Source organism: Dipodomys spectabilis, unplaced genomic scaffold (assembly GCF_019054845.1).
Source record: "Dipodomys spectabilis isolate Male_0828 unplaced genomic scaffold, ASM1905484v1 ptg000096l, whole genome shotgun sequence".
Taxonomy (NCBI): Eukaryota; Metazoa; Chordata; class Mammalia; order Rodentia; family Heteromyidae; genus Dipodomys; species Dipodomys spectabilis.
In genome coordinates, this window is record NW_024870773.1 from 18,535,150 (window position 1) to 18,549,892 (window position 14,743).

Below are 14,743 nucleotides of genomic sequence, written 5' to 3' on the forward strand. Positions count from 1 at the left end.
GGTTTAGCAGGAGCTGAACCAAAAGTAAACACTTATTAGAGGCACTCACTACCTTTTAGCTGACTTAACCAGCTGTCAAACACATAATGTCATTTCTAACACAGGCTTTGAAACACTTGTAACAAGTTTAGCATAGGTAAATTTTTCCGCCCTACATCAAACAAGAGTTAAGTTAGTCATGAACTTATGCTAATCAATTTCACTTGGCAAAAATTTTCTCCCTAAATGGCGATTTCAATAATTCCCAAGACTCAAAATGAATGGAAAACAAATTCTTCCTTGTACTTAGCTTCCTAGATCCTCCAGTTTTATTCCTTTCCTTCACACAGACCCTCAAGACCAGCACTCACCGCCAGGTACTGTGGGGTAAGTCCGCCCAGCCCTGTCAGGTTCCCCCAGGTGGCAGTGTTGAGCTGTTGCATCTGCTGTGCAAGTTGCTGTTGGAGGCGTCTCTGTTCTTTGTCCTTCTGAGTATCAGCAAACTTCACCACGATAGGTGAAGAACAGCCCTGTGGTCAGACACAGCGGAAAGTGAAGAAGTTACAGCCTGGTTGCATGCTTTCATGACACCGTCAGCACTGGATCTTGGTTAGCTATTCTGGAGCACATGAAATGGTCTGCAATGGCTTACAAATGGTTTGATATTCCTTCTCTGAATGGTATACCATCAATGGAAAATTAAGATTGTGTCATTGGCTCTGTAGGGGAGTTCTGGTGAAGCCATTTATCAAATTGCTTCTCCTTTCTCTTCAGATATCTTCTTTCAACTTAAGCTTCATGGCTCACTTGCCTTAAAGATAGCCCTGTGTTTGTGTGTGTGTCTGTTTCCACAAGTGAGAAGAGGAAAAAGTGGGAAGGTGAGAAACTGTAGTGGGAATGAAAACATCTTATGTCCTTTCCTTTTTTTTTTTTTTTTTTTTAAAGATAAGAGCCTTGAATATGTAGTCTAGGTTGGCCTCTAGTTCACAATCCTCTTCTTGCCTTCACCCCCAAGTGCTGGGATTATAGATGTGTACAACCACACTGGGCTCAGAAATTCAGGAATAATTTCTACTCAATAATAGGGCATTGGTTCCATCCTAGGAATATGGATGAAGGACAGATATTCAGAAAGTAAAAGCACTGACCAAGTTAACTACTCCTATGTTTTCAGAAAGTTCTTTTCTTCCTGCCATGTCATTATCTGTCCTATCCAAAATCCCCAGAGCAAATCAAGATAATCTGCCTTCTAATCAGAGGAGGTATATATTAAATGGCAGAAGGAAGATTCTACTTGGTTTCTCTCCTGTGACTGACTGCATCTCACTATTCTAGAAGCTTCTTTCAGTTTTAATTTCCTTTAAAAGGCAAGGAGGGAAATAGTGAGAAAGAAATGGTTAAAGGTCATGTAATAGGCTGACTTTACTTTTGCAGTAGAGATAATCTTCAGGGAAAATAACCTCAAGCACCATCCTCCCTTCTGCGCACCTCTGAAACAACTGCCACTTCCTAAGAATTCAGCAGAATGTCCCCTCCCCCTCTTGTCTTTGCTGCTCAGTGTGGCTTCCCTTCACATGTCACTACTGAAGCTGCTCTACTTTGCTGAGGTAAAGGGAAGCAATTCTATCCAAGTGTTTAAATAAAAACTTTTATCGAAATCCAGAATAATAGACCTCTCTTTCGTCCCTCAGAAATACTATTGCCATTAAAATGAACTTTCCATTTCCTTTAGGTAATTTATTTTGATTTGAAAAACATGTTTTCATTTTTTCCTTAATACATAGGTTATCAGGTGTGTTTAAAAAAAAAGCCAGAAAAGTGAGTGACTGCTTAGGTGTTGAACTCCAGTCTATAAATCTTGAGCTGTGGTAAACTGAGTCATGGTACAGAATGTCAATAAATACATAAAAATAGCATTTTTACCATTTAAAAATAACTATTTCATTTTGCTTTATCTGCTCTATATTTCAGTGTATTATCACTTTCATAATGAGAAAGATGGAAATCCTCAGAAGATGGAAGTTGAAGAGAGAAGGTTTTGTATGAAAAGGCTCATTACTGTTGCATGAAATGTGCTCCGTGACCATTGGTAGCATCTCCTTCTAGGAGTCATTAGTTTTCTTCTTTAAATAAAAGCAGAATATTCAATGTTTATGGCTTTTAAAAATGGTTGTTTAGATCAAGAAAGAAAAAAACAGGCGTGGAAGAAAGTGGGGAAATAGAAAGAAGTATAGTATAAAATTGTTTACTCTTTTACTATTCACATCATTTAAATTCAGGTAATACATTTTGATTAAAGATGCATGCTGGATTCATAAAAATAATGTAGTATTTGTAAAAAAACAAAACAAAACCAAAAACCAAAAGCAAAGCCAACCACCTTCGATTCTATAATTATAATGTGACTGCATAACATATAACCTATTTAAATGTAAATCTTTTGAATTAAAGTATCTTAGGGCTCCTTTAAGTGTGGATGTCCAGTTTTAAAAGCAAAATACACCAAATTTGATTTTCTTATAATAAAGATATTAAAAGTAAAAGACCAATACAAATTATCCCTCTAACATGTTTCTTTTATGAAAGCCTCATGTTTCTTGGTTTTGGTTCATGCCCAGTTCTGTCTTTTATCTTCAGTTCTTCTGTCATAACACAGGAGACTAGATTCCACAGCATTCTCTGTGGCTTCATTTGGGCTCGCAGTGATGAATAGGGATAGCTATGTTCCTAATAGTCCAATTTAGATTAAAAATATATCTAAAGGGAGAACAGCATGGGTATAAATCCTTTGATTACAGGAAGTAAAAATAAAAATGAAATGCATTATGGAAGATAAATACAGGCAAAGGCTTTTCTTCTTAATGGCACTTTAATTTTAACCTCCAAACCGAAAAATAGCTGGATATCCACAATAATAGCCACAATAATAGAATGGCTTAAGAGAAAATGGGGAACTAAAACATTATCACATATGTGACTGCATGTTGTATAAGACTGGATTTCTAGATATTTCAATGCCTGCTAATTATTTCCTATCATGGCGTTTTTCACCTGAGCTTGCCGTCAGGTAGGGGGGTAGGACTGTCTTAAAAATGCATTGCACTGAAAGGAAAACACAGTGATTATATAATATATATTAGGAATATCAAAGTCAAAATTATTGTTCAAAAAAGACAATAGGCTTTGCAATGCTGATATCACAACTCAGAAAAGTACAGTAAACACGTAATGACAATTGCATGCACACTCCTTCCCCCCTTGTCACCCACCTGATTCTCTATAAAGCTGCCCACAGAACATGACGCATAATGATCACTTAGCTCCCAGCATGCTTTGGGAGATGCAGCATTGCAAAAAACAAACAAAAACAAACAAACAAAAAATAAAACCCCAACAAAATGGGGGTAAAAAGAAGCTCAAACAATTTCTGCACATTAAATAAAATTAGAATATATTTTTTGAAATAGAACAACATAGCTTCAGATAAACACCACAAGGCCACCACCTCCAGAGAAGATCACCCATACACAAAGATACAGTATACATAGTACAGCAGCACATGCACTCCCAATAGATTCTGTGAGACAATACAGAGTAAGTAATGGCATATCACTTTGGAATGTTTTTGTGCAAAATTCTGAAAGGCCATGACCCAAATCACAGACTAAAAATATAGTGCCATCAATCTACACTTGTAGGTATAAACCCACACCAGTGTATTTGACTTTCCCTCAAGTCACTATATCTCATTAGGAGACCAGATTTGAGCCTTTTTATGTTTCTCGGTTGCTGCTCATGTTTGTTAAGGAAGGGGGAAAAAAATCTACTTTTTCAAAGAACTCTCATTAATTAACATCTCACTGTTAGGTGGGAGAAGTATTAACTTCTCCAATATTATTGAGATGCAGAACCACAATTTGATTTGATTGTATTACAGATAATTTGGTCCTGCATCTAAGAAGAACTTTGTGACTCAGTACTGGGAAAGCAGCAATCTGGGGTGGGGTTTCAGTGTTAATCCATACGAGGCTCTGCTGTTGAGGATGTATTTAATTCTTTAGATCCAGAATGACACTTTGCTTAAAATGTCTCATGACCAGTGCTGCTCCAATTAAAGGCTCAAAAATAACTGGAGAGCAAGTAGAAGGTTTTTACTAAATGCATTTCAAGTCATTAGGGGGAAAATGCAGAGAAGATAGAGCATGGAGGGAGGGAGAGGACAAGGAAGAAGGGGGGAAAAAAGCAAGAAAAAGAGAGAAAGGAAGAAAGAAAAGAAAGGAAAAACCAAGATGGTAAAAATTGAAATCTGTGATTGTCATGTGAACAATCCACACAGGAGAGAATTGCTTTACCATTCCCCATCATTTGCACAAAGAAAACAAAGAAAGGGCAGATGATACAGTACCTCCATGGTCTGAGACTGATGCATGGCTTTGATTGCATTCTGTGCCATTGCCCTTGTAGAAAATGTGACAAACGCACAGCCTGTGGGAAACAAGGGGACAGGGAGCAGGAAAGACAAAAAACAACAAGACAAAAGGGTTGGACGCTTGTTAAACCAACACAGTCTACGAGAACTGCCACAAGACGACACTGTTCTCAGTAGTACATAAAAATAAACAACTCTTTTTGGTTTTATCTTATTTTGCTTTTTATTCACAGTGCTGACTTGCTAATCTGACCAAAGTAGAAAGATTTATTAATTAATTTTTTAATGGACACTAAAAGAGGAAGTTAGGTACTTTTTTTGAGCCACAGGGTTTGAAATTAGCAAGATCTAGTTTTTATTTTCTAACATGAAAAGTTGTTATTCTCTATTTTCTCCTTGGCTGATGGTCTTTACACTGAGGACATTCCCATATCAGGGATTTGCATTTCAAATTTTATTGTTGACTTCTAGGAAGTAAATAAAATCTTCACACCAAGAGCAAATTAGCAAATAAATTTCCAGAGCTCAATGCATCAACAAATATATCTAATTCCTTCTGGGTAGTTAAAAAAACATTATGTATAAATATAAATTGATGCTATTCAAATGTAAACAAATACTAAATAGCATATAATAGGTTTAGTGTAACTATTAATTATTAACAAAAACAAATGCTTTATTACTTTGAGAATATTCAATAGTGTATAAAAATAAAACTTGAAAATTTGCCTTGGATTTATGAAATCTTCATGACTTGAGAGTTGTGACTTTGTGAAATGTGTCAGAGATTTGATCTGAAGTTTAACACACAAGACAATGTACATTTCTCTGAACATTTACTGTGAGACTTGTAAAGCTTTCCACGTCTGTTTTTTTTAGTGTTGTAAAAGAACTAGAATCTATAAATGCTGGTTCCTGCTTCTTGTAGCAGCATTGGCCACCATGCAGGTCACTGCTCCAACTACACGGCTCATTGCCTTCTGCACTAATAAAAACACTACATTTTATTCATCATGTACCCTTGGGCTTCTTAAGAGAAAAAGACTGTGAAATTAATGCAGATTCAGGCTGATTTTATAATAATACCACAGTGCACTAAAAGCTTAGCTAAAGCAATACAGACTTATTTCACTTATGATCTCTAATGACTTTAGAAGTGCATTGATTTTCAGCTTCTTTAGCCTTGCACAGTTTGAACTTAGGTATCAGAGAATAATTCAGTGTTCCACTCAATTTCCTCAAAACATTATTATTATTACTACTTAAAAAGATTTCCAAATGAAGTAGATCTAAACACTGAGAGGCTGAAGCCTATTGTCATTTCAAAGCAAATGCATGAAAGCAGAATTCTGGCATCAGCAATCTGAGATTGTTGCCCCTGTGGCCAATAAGCAAAATAGAACATTCTACATTCAAACAACTAGCAGATTGTTTGGTTTATGTGAATCAACTGGGAGCTATAAACTATATTTTCTTCTTTTGCTCTGCATGTCTACCTGGTGAGATTATCAAGTCAATACTGCTATTAGGCCCCTTGTAATCAAACCACAGTAAGAAAAGGCATTGCCTGCCCACTACCCCCAACAAACAATGACATCCAATCATGAAAATAAGTCAATGCATTTTTTTCCCCTTTTGTATCATGCTGTAGTTCTTAATATGCAAAATCTCTCAGTATATGGAAAATCCATTCACCTCGTGGTTAAGCGGGCCTAAAGAAGTTGGAATGAAGTCCAGCTCATCATGAGCTGTTTCATGTCGTTCTGACAGGACAGCAGCTGATGAAGCTTACTATGTAAAACAAGTTGTCTGTACCTAGGCTGACAGTAGCTCTTGTCATCAATACGAGCAATTTAATAGCCTTCTCTAAGACCTCTCAGTGATATACTCTATGTGTAATAGAGTGTGAGACAGATGACAGTACCTTTACTGGCTTTCATACTGATGTTGAGGTCTAAAATTATAGTCTCAAATTACCATCTGTTTCAAAGTAATATCTCTTAAAAATGTTATGACCACTGCCAACATTATACAGAGAAAATAACACCAAGAGATTTTTATTTTTCTATCTTTTTTGCCTTGGAGACAACAGTGGAGACAAAAGTGTTTAACAGAGATATAGAAGGAGCTATGCAAGGCCTAGTCTAATTCTGCCTTTACTAGTCAACAAGATTGTTATGTTCACTTCATTTGCTCTTGTTATCCAGGAACATGTGCCAACTGACAGTTTCCAAATGGAGGTTAAAAGTGCATTAAAAAACATGTAAAATGTCAACAAGAATCACACTTTATATATTTACCATTTCATAGAACTTTTGTAAGTAACTTAGTGAGAAAGATAAAGCAATTAGCAAGCCTGTGATGCAATACAACCACAAAATTAAATCTTCATAAATTTGAATCATTGCCCTTTCCTCCAAGAAATTTGCCATTTAAAACTCAACTGATGATTCTAATTTTACACTCTTTACCCCATCAAAAAACTGATTGAAAAATCTGATGACTTCTTTAACCTTTTTATTCTATTGGCAGTGGTGCGGTAAGAGAGAAGCTATCCTCCTTAGGGGTGTCTGTCAAGTTCTTTACTGTGTACTATGCTCAGTTACTTAAAAGAAAAAAAGGACTGTGTCATTTATAAAATAGGAGTTCATGTTGAAGAATTTCACTCTCTGCCACTCTGGATGAAGTTAAGAAACTTAAGAACCCAATGTTTCTTGGAATAGTAGCTTGTTAACCTTTGCAATTTCTTTAAAGCAGGAGGTCATGGCACTGCTGCGGATAGATGTTAATTTTCTTGACAACACCACTGAAAACACAGTTGGTAGCTTTGGGATAAGCCTCCAATTTGTGGCATTTTACTAACAGGATCACATGATTCCTGCTAGTAAAACTGGCTGCTGGCTTTTTCTCACAAACTAAGTACAAGGCTTTGCACTTGACTGAAATAACCTCGGTCATAATTGGTCCCTTCTTCTACTATGAATTTCTGCATGTATCAAAGTTAACTGGGCTGTCTGGACAGGACAACAGCTCTTGATCTTGTATTGTCAGCCCTTTAGTTGTTTAGAACTGTTGAATGTGTTATGTTAGCAATCAGTTCTCTGGCAACTGACCCAAGTGCTGCAGAAATCAGACTGGGAAAAATATACAAGTATCAAAATAATGAAGTCACACTTCATTTTGCTTAAGAATATATATATAGATATATATGGAAATTATGGTAAAACTTCCAAATATGAACAGCAACAAAAATACCCATCTGTAAATGTGGCCAACTTGTAATTTCCCTCACAATTATTTACTGTTTCCACTTTGAGAATGTGAGAGATTCCTAAAAGAAATGGAAGAAGTTGAATTCCTTTTATTTCGGTGAGGTTACCTTCTCGCTGCTAAAACAGATAGATGATTGACTTGGGAAAGGTTTCAGAAAGTAATTTCCTCCTACAGACAGGATCTAAGGAAAGCACAGAGCCTTGTCACAGAGAAGATTTTGGAACACATCTATTATACTTGTCATTTCCACTGAAAGGATATCCTAGGCTCAGGAGTTTTAACTTTTCTCTTAGCTGCATGAGAATTTTACAGAACTAGGTGAATTCTTGTTGCCTACTTACCTCCTACCAATAGAGAAGCAGAGGTACTTTTTAAAAGTATGAACAATGTCAGGACCTCTTGTTTTGATGTTTCCTCTTTGAAAGAGGTCTTTTAGCTATATGTTAACAAAAAGAAGCACAGTTTAACTGTGCAGCATGAAGGAGATTTCCGTTTTGGGAAAACTTCTTATAAATTCCTAGTAAAGATATTAATGCAAGCAATTTTCATTACTGTATATTTTTCAATGGCAGGACTGATCAAGCTCAGGATACCAATATAATGTTGGGAGATAAAAATTAGTATTCTAATGCACCATAGTCAATAGGTTAGTTTATTGAAAACTGGCATTGAGACATCATTCATTTATGGCACCTGAGGTTGAATGCAGACTAGGACCTCTTAGTAGCTGGCAAAAGGTCATTGTTGAGATGAGATTTGGAGACTGTACTCAGGATGAGATGGTAAAATGTAGCCAATAACCCGGGGGGCCATGTGATAGAAGTTCTGAATATGTGAATGTTTTAGGTACTGTGTGGGCAGGACTAAAATGTGACAAAGACTGTGTCTTTTTTATGTACATGTTGAAGTAGTTGAAGCTGTAATATATCCTGATCAGATACAACAAAAACAAAGGCAGATTTAATGGCCAAATCTAGTCTGTGCTCTCCAGCATCCATGAAAATACCGCCAATTCATTTGTCCAGGGTTTTTGGCAGGAGAATGTTGGAATATCATAAACACAGCTGAAAAATTCTTAAACAAGCAAAAAGCTACCTTAAATGGAAGTGAAGATGTGACTACAGTTTCGTGGAGAGAAAAAACAAACGTCATTGCTTTCCTGTTGTAGATATTCAATTGCCATGGTGCGGAAAACTTAGTGCATTAGGGTATCAGATAGTGATGATAACTGTTCTTAAATCTTAGATTCTGACTGGGGGAGTATGGATTCAGAAAGTGGGTATACTTTAAGAAATCAACATGCTAAGATGACACTGCCAAAAACATTTGCTTTAGAAACCTCTAACTTTGATTCTAAAAGCAAACATCTCATGTGCATTGCAATAGGTAAGCCTGTTTGTTTTCTCAATGGAAGTTCCCTCAGGGACCTTAAGAACTTCAGTAGTCATTGCAGAATAGTCTGAATAACTTTAAGCTGAATGAAAGCAACACAAGCCAAATTTCCCAAAATAGTAAAGACTGAAGAATGGGTTACTCCTTGTGAATAGGGAAAAGCATACCCAGATGTAGGCATACTGCCTAATTGAGGATGAGTCTGAATATTTGCAGAGAGGGTTCATGTGCTTGGCAGGTGCTAGGACTTTTAAAAGTCTTTGTGCCTGATACATAGCTCATGATTATTTTTTAAAATGTAGTGAATCCAACTATAGGTGTAAGCAGGTCTTGATAGGTAGTGTTATGGGTCCAGGCAGTCCACAATACTGATGCAGTGGGGGTACTGAGTCAATAAGCTGGAGAAATCTCAGTGGAGTGCCTATTAGGGAGGAGTTGAAACTACTGATGTGGCAGAGAAGAAATGCATTGGAAATCTATGGGGACCCAGCTACACTATGGTCTCCCCTTTATCTTCATACTTAGAGCTGAAATGGATAAAAAGCATCACACCCTCATCATAATCAAATAGTTCCTCTATAAAACCTTCTTAATAAATAGTTTATGCTTTGGTTTTGTAGCAGAAAATACTTTTCAGAGAAGCCAAGCTTTCATTTTGCTTAATTTTTATTTATCTATTTTCTTTTCTTTTTTTTTTGGGTCTGTCGTGGATCCTGAACTCTGGGCCTGGGCGCTGTCCCTCAGCTCTTCAGCTCAAGGCTACTGCTCTACCACTTGAGCCACACCACCACTTCTGGCTTTTATTTGCTTATGTAGTGCTGAAGAATTGAACCCAGGGCCTCATGCATGCAAGGCAAGCACTCTCCCACTGGGCCACCTTCCCAGCCCTATTTACCTATTTTCTAAACAGTTGAACCAGCAATAGACAATGCCAAAAGAAATGCTGAGTACTTTCTGTTTGCAATGCCATTAATGGGAGACAATTATTAATATTTAATTAAAACCCACAATTCTTTAATGAGAACAAAACAATAGCATGAAGGAATTGTTCTTTTAACAAATACATGGATATAGGAGCAGGCCTATGTAGCCAGGAGTCTCTGGGTCCTGCTAATTGATAAACTTACCACTGTCTGTCTTTGTATTTCAGAACAAATGTTTACAAATGATTATTTTCTTTTTTCCAATAGGGAATTCTCATCGGTTCACTAGAAATTACTTTTCTGTCAAAAAAGGGAGAGGGTATCTCCTCTTTACATTGAGCCAGTATCTGTGTAAAATATTGATGAGAAGGTTCCCACAACTTGTTTCAGAGACAGGCTGCTTCTGGTATGAAGTGCTGGTTAATCAACCAAATGGCAGATCAAATTAGCTAAGTTTAGCTAAGTACCAAGTGCCCTGCTCTTTCCCATGAAATTTATGGTACTTAAAAATCTTATGTGCAGAAATAACTGATGTATGCTCAAGGTACTCTAACTGTTCTATCCTGCTCCTCCTGGAGAAATGGAGAAAAACAGTCAAACAGGAAGTCATTTTACAAATGGAGAGAGAAATCTTGTACTGAGATTTCACATTCAAGGTCTCTACTCACCTACACACAGAGTAAGCTTAGGCAAAAAGGACCACACTGATTATTTATGATGCCCTATGAAAGGGGCAGGGCAGATATTTTCACTGTTATCCTTTAGAAATGGACAACTGAGGGACAGAGATAGGAAAAGGAATTGGTTACATGTCATATTAACAAGTTTTGTTTCTGAAACTTAGGGCCACTGACTCTTAAACCACTGATAATTCCACTGTGATTAATTTGAGGGCCTTCCCTTTTATGCCTTCTCTGTGCTCTGTATGGAGGGGAATGAAAAATATAATGATAACATTGATACACTCCTGAGTATAACAACAGAACAGGGATTCTAATTAAAATAGCAGCAGAAAAGGGATTATAAAAATATAATCCTATCTTTCCTGTATGTTTTATTCTTTATGTAGCCATACTACCTTTTTCCATGGTATTCCCTATCCTGGTTTGTCTGCCTAAGCAAATGGGTGGAGATACACATATAAAACACTGTAACAGAAGTAGATGGTAGGTGGACTAGAAGTTCTCATGGCTGAGCTGGCTAGGATGACTCTCCTAGTTTCACTCTTTCTGTGAGATTGTACATGAACGAGAGGTGGTTCTACTACAATGATGGACTATTTGGTTGACAGTGATGGCAGCACAGGTGGTAAGGTACAGACAAGCCTCAGGTACCAGATCTGTTGTTCAGTGATCATCCTCAGTATCTTGTACAGCTTTTAGAGAATCACATCTTTGAAGTGAGGACTAGGTAAAAAGCATTTCAGAATTGTTCCAGAATGTGTAAACCATGATTTTAATGATGCTTCTTTTTCTTCCTTGAAGCTACTTTCAGAAGAAAACAGGAATTGAAAGCTGGGTGCTGTCCTACTTCCCAGTTTTTTAGATCACCTCCATTTGGGGGTTGTGGAGGTAGATGTAGGTGGAATATTTTTCTTCAGGGCTTTCAGTCCTAGCAGCTGACACCATGAAGCTGCTACAAATGTCCCCCTTCACAAGATACTGAAATTTGGTAAAACTAGGGAGACAGGTGAAAATTAGCACCTTGATACTTACAGCCCAACGTTTGCTTTCAGCATGTGGCTTGGGTGCTAGTGACAGCCCAGAACCAGAACTTGCTGCAAAAAACATGGAAGTGAAAAATGTTTTCTATATATATTTCCACTTCATACTGGTTTGGGACACTATAGCCAGACAACAATTACTACTCAGGACCAACCTTTATGAGTACTTTAAGAAAGGAGGTATGCAGTCTTGTTGAGGAGGTTATTTCTTGCAAAAACATAGGTCCTTCATGGCTCTGGCCACAATTACATTGCTATTATGGTAGCAAAAGAAACGTCTACAATTTTCTTCAGGAGAAAAATAATTTTTTTTCCTGTCCTTTGAAGGACTCATGGCTTAGGGATTCGAGGGGCTTCACTCTTTGAAATGAAACTCAAGACCCCAGGGAAGCTGAGTTACTGCACACAAAAGCAGTGTTGCTGTTTCTTGGCTCGGAACGCTGTTGAGAGGGTCCTATCCTAACATTTCCTTTAGGCTCAGGGAGAAAGCCAGAAGACTAAGGCAAAGCTCCTCTCTCTAAAACCTGCTTCAATCTCAGGATGCAAGGAATGTGCAGTGATAGGGCAGCCTGGCAGGTAACCATGTGACAGTGATGATCCAAGCTAATATGCTGGCACTCAAGCCTGGGAAATAAGAAGTGATCATTTCAGTTAAGAGTGAAAATTCAGGCTGGATCACTCTGTCACTTGGGATGCATTACAAGGTGACATTCTGCAGTATACAGTACATAATCCACCTGGACTGGGGCTCAGAGGTCCAATATACTCACCTCGACTCAGCCCGTCGGGTCCCCGGAGAATCCGACATTCTTCTATCTGGCCAAATGGAGAAAACATCACTCTGATATCATTCTCATTACATTTCTTTGAAACCATTCCTATGAACAATTTTCTGTCTTCCACGGCTAGGAGATAAAAAGAATGAATAAGCAAAGGCCATCTCATCTTTATTTCTTGTAATCAATGCTTCATTACCACATCAGACTAGGCCCTGCCACGTAAGATTGAATGTAGTCCTAAAGCTCACTCTAGACCTCCAGTCTGCCCCTCCTCTTAGACACCAGATCCTGCTTCTCCCTTTACCTTGCTCTTCAAGAACACCTCATCTCTCTGTAGTCTTCTTGTTCCTAACATGATGTCTTCATAGGACACAGAAAATCCTTTTCTATCCATTCAGAAATTAATGGGCATAGGTTTGGTGGCTCACATCTGCATTTCAAGTTACTAAGGAGGCAGAGATCAGGAAGTTTGTGATTCAAGGCCAGTTTGAGAAAAAGTAAGACCCATCTCAACAAATGAACTGGATAAGTGGTTCATGTCTGTAAAGATGAGAGGATTTCAGTCAGGCTGGCATGGGGAAGTGCAAGACTATCTGAAAAGTAAATCAAGAAGGGATGGAGACATGGCTTGAGTGATAGAGCACCTGCCTAGAAAGGGTGAGACCCTGTGTTCAAACCCCGGTATTGCCAAAATAAAATTAATAGTAAGATGTTTATGTTTACAAAAATTTTAAAGTACTTATGTAATTGTCAAACATTACCATTCTGTGGTGTTTACCATTGTGTAGACATGTGTTTGGATACAAATTTTATTTTACTTTATTTTTATACATGCTACAGAAAGATAAAGATCAGAAGAGGGGAAATAGGAGATACAGTTTAACAGCATGTGAAGCTTCTAACAAAGGTTCCAAGGGAAGAGAGTACTTTTCTTACTCTATTTCAAACAGCTAAGTCCACTGATCAAGACGAGAATCAGAGACCACTTAGTCTTATTTCTCTGGAGAACTAGGAAAGTCCCCTTGCCTTGGCAGTATAGCTTTCCTAGGTTCCTCACCTGATTCTAATCACCCAGGGTAGTTACAAGGGAAGCAGATGCAAATCCTAGCAAAGGGAAGTAGGGTCTTGTTACCCCTGGTATGCACAGGGGTGAAAAACTTCAGAGAAGTACGAGGAGGAAACTCTACCTTCAATCACTTGGAGGTAGGATTTTTGAGGGAGAGATGCACATTAGGTATCATACTAATATGTGCAAATTGACATTTGACAGGGTAAAAATGAAGCAACTTCTGCTTCAGGTGATCCAGAGAGTCTCTCAAAGTTTCCATGCTGTGCTTGGGATCTGTGGCCTATATTTAGATTGAAAGACTGGGTTATAACTAATTTTTAGTACAGTGCTAAAGGAGTTGTTTTTAACCTTTTTAGGCATCATAGATGCTCATGGGGAGAAGCCTTGCTTATTTGCTTCATTTCAATCCATTTATTTGTACTAAAAAGAAGAAAGAAAAAGGAAGAGAAAGGAAGAAGGAAAAAGAAGAGAAAGGAAGAAAGAAAGAAAGAAAGGAATGAAGGAAAGAAGGAAGGAAGGAAGGAAGGAAGGAAGGAAGGAAGGAAGGAAGGAAGGAAGGAAGGAAGGAAGGAAGGAAGGAAGGAAGGAAGGAAAGGAAGTGGCTACTTTAGGAACTACAGAGTCCTGGCTTGGACACAGGTTGATGTATATAAATCTTTGTTCTCAATCTGTTTATAATCTTGCCATTCCCATTAAATTCTCTCATTTCTGTTTCTTTTTGTCCTTCGTGGATGGATAGTATCTTATTTTCATTTAACCAACGAAGATCTATTGCAGACTTATGGGGGCCAGTTGCTTCTGGGTTCCAATTAAAATATGTAGTCTGTGCCCTCTTGAAGCTGGGGAAGATCTGTTCATGAAGCAGGCCACTCAAGAGTAACCCTGTGCAGCGGGATCCCCTGTGGTGACAGCAAAGTCCCGTGTCTGTTCTAATACTACCTGATGTCATGTATGGCTACTGGGCACTTAAAACTGGTTAATGAGATTAAGGAACTGAGTTTTTTTTTTTAAATGTAACTTCATTTCAGTTAATTTAAAAGCCCATGTAGCTACTACAGAGGGCAGTATAACTCTGAAGAATCTACATGAGCCAGCTGAACGATCTGTCATAAAATTCCAGAATGTAGATGAGGAACTTGAGAAATATGTTATTCATCCAGCCTCCAGTGTTCTTTT

The 14,743-nt window shown here is 37.8% G+C and overlaps 1 protein-coding gene across 9 annotated transcripts in view; it reads right to left on the reverse strand.

The window, feature by feature from the left end:
- Celf2 (CUGBP Elav-like family member 2) overlaps window positions 1-14,743 on the reverse strand; it is a 307,380-nt gene that overhangs the window by 49,103 nt on the left and 243,534 nt on the right. For all 9 annotated transcript variants that reach the window (XM_042686057.1, XM_042686052.1, XM_042686050.1 and 6 more), the window contains 3 exons: window positions 12,490-12,624; window positions 4,385-4,464; window positions 351-509 (listed from right to left, as the gene is read on the reverse strand). In XM_042686057.1, the coding sequence (XP_042541991.1) occupies window positions 351-509; window positions 4,385-4,464; window positions 12,490-12,624 (374 nt within the window). The remainder of the gene's footprint in view (window positions 1-350; window positions 510-4,384; window positions 4,465-12,489; window positions 12,625-14,743) is intronic.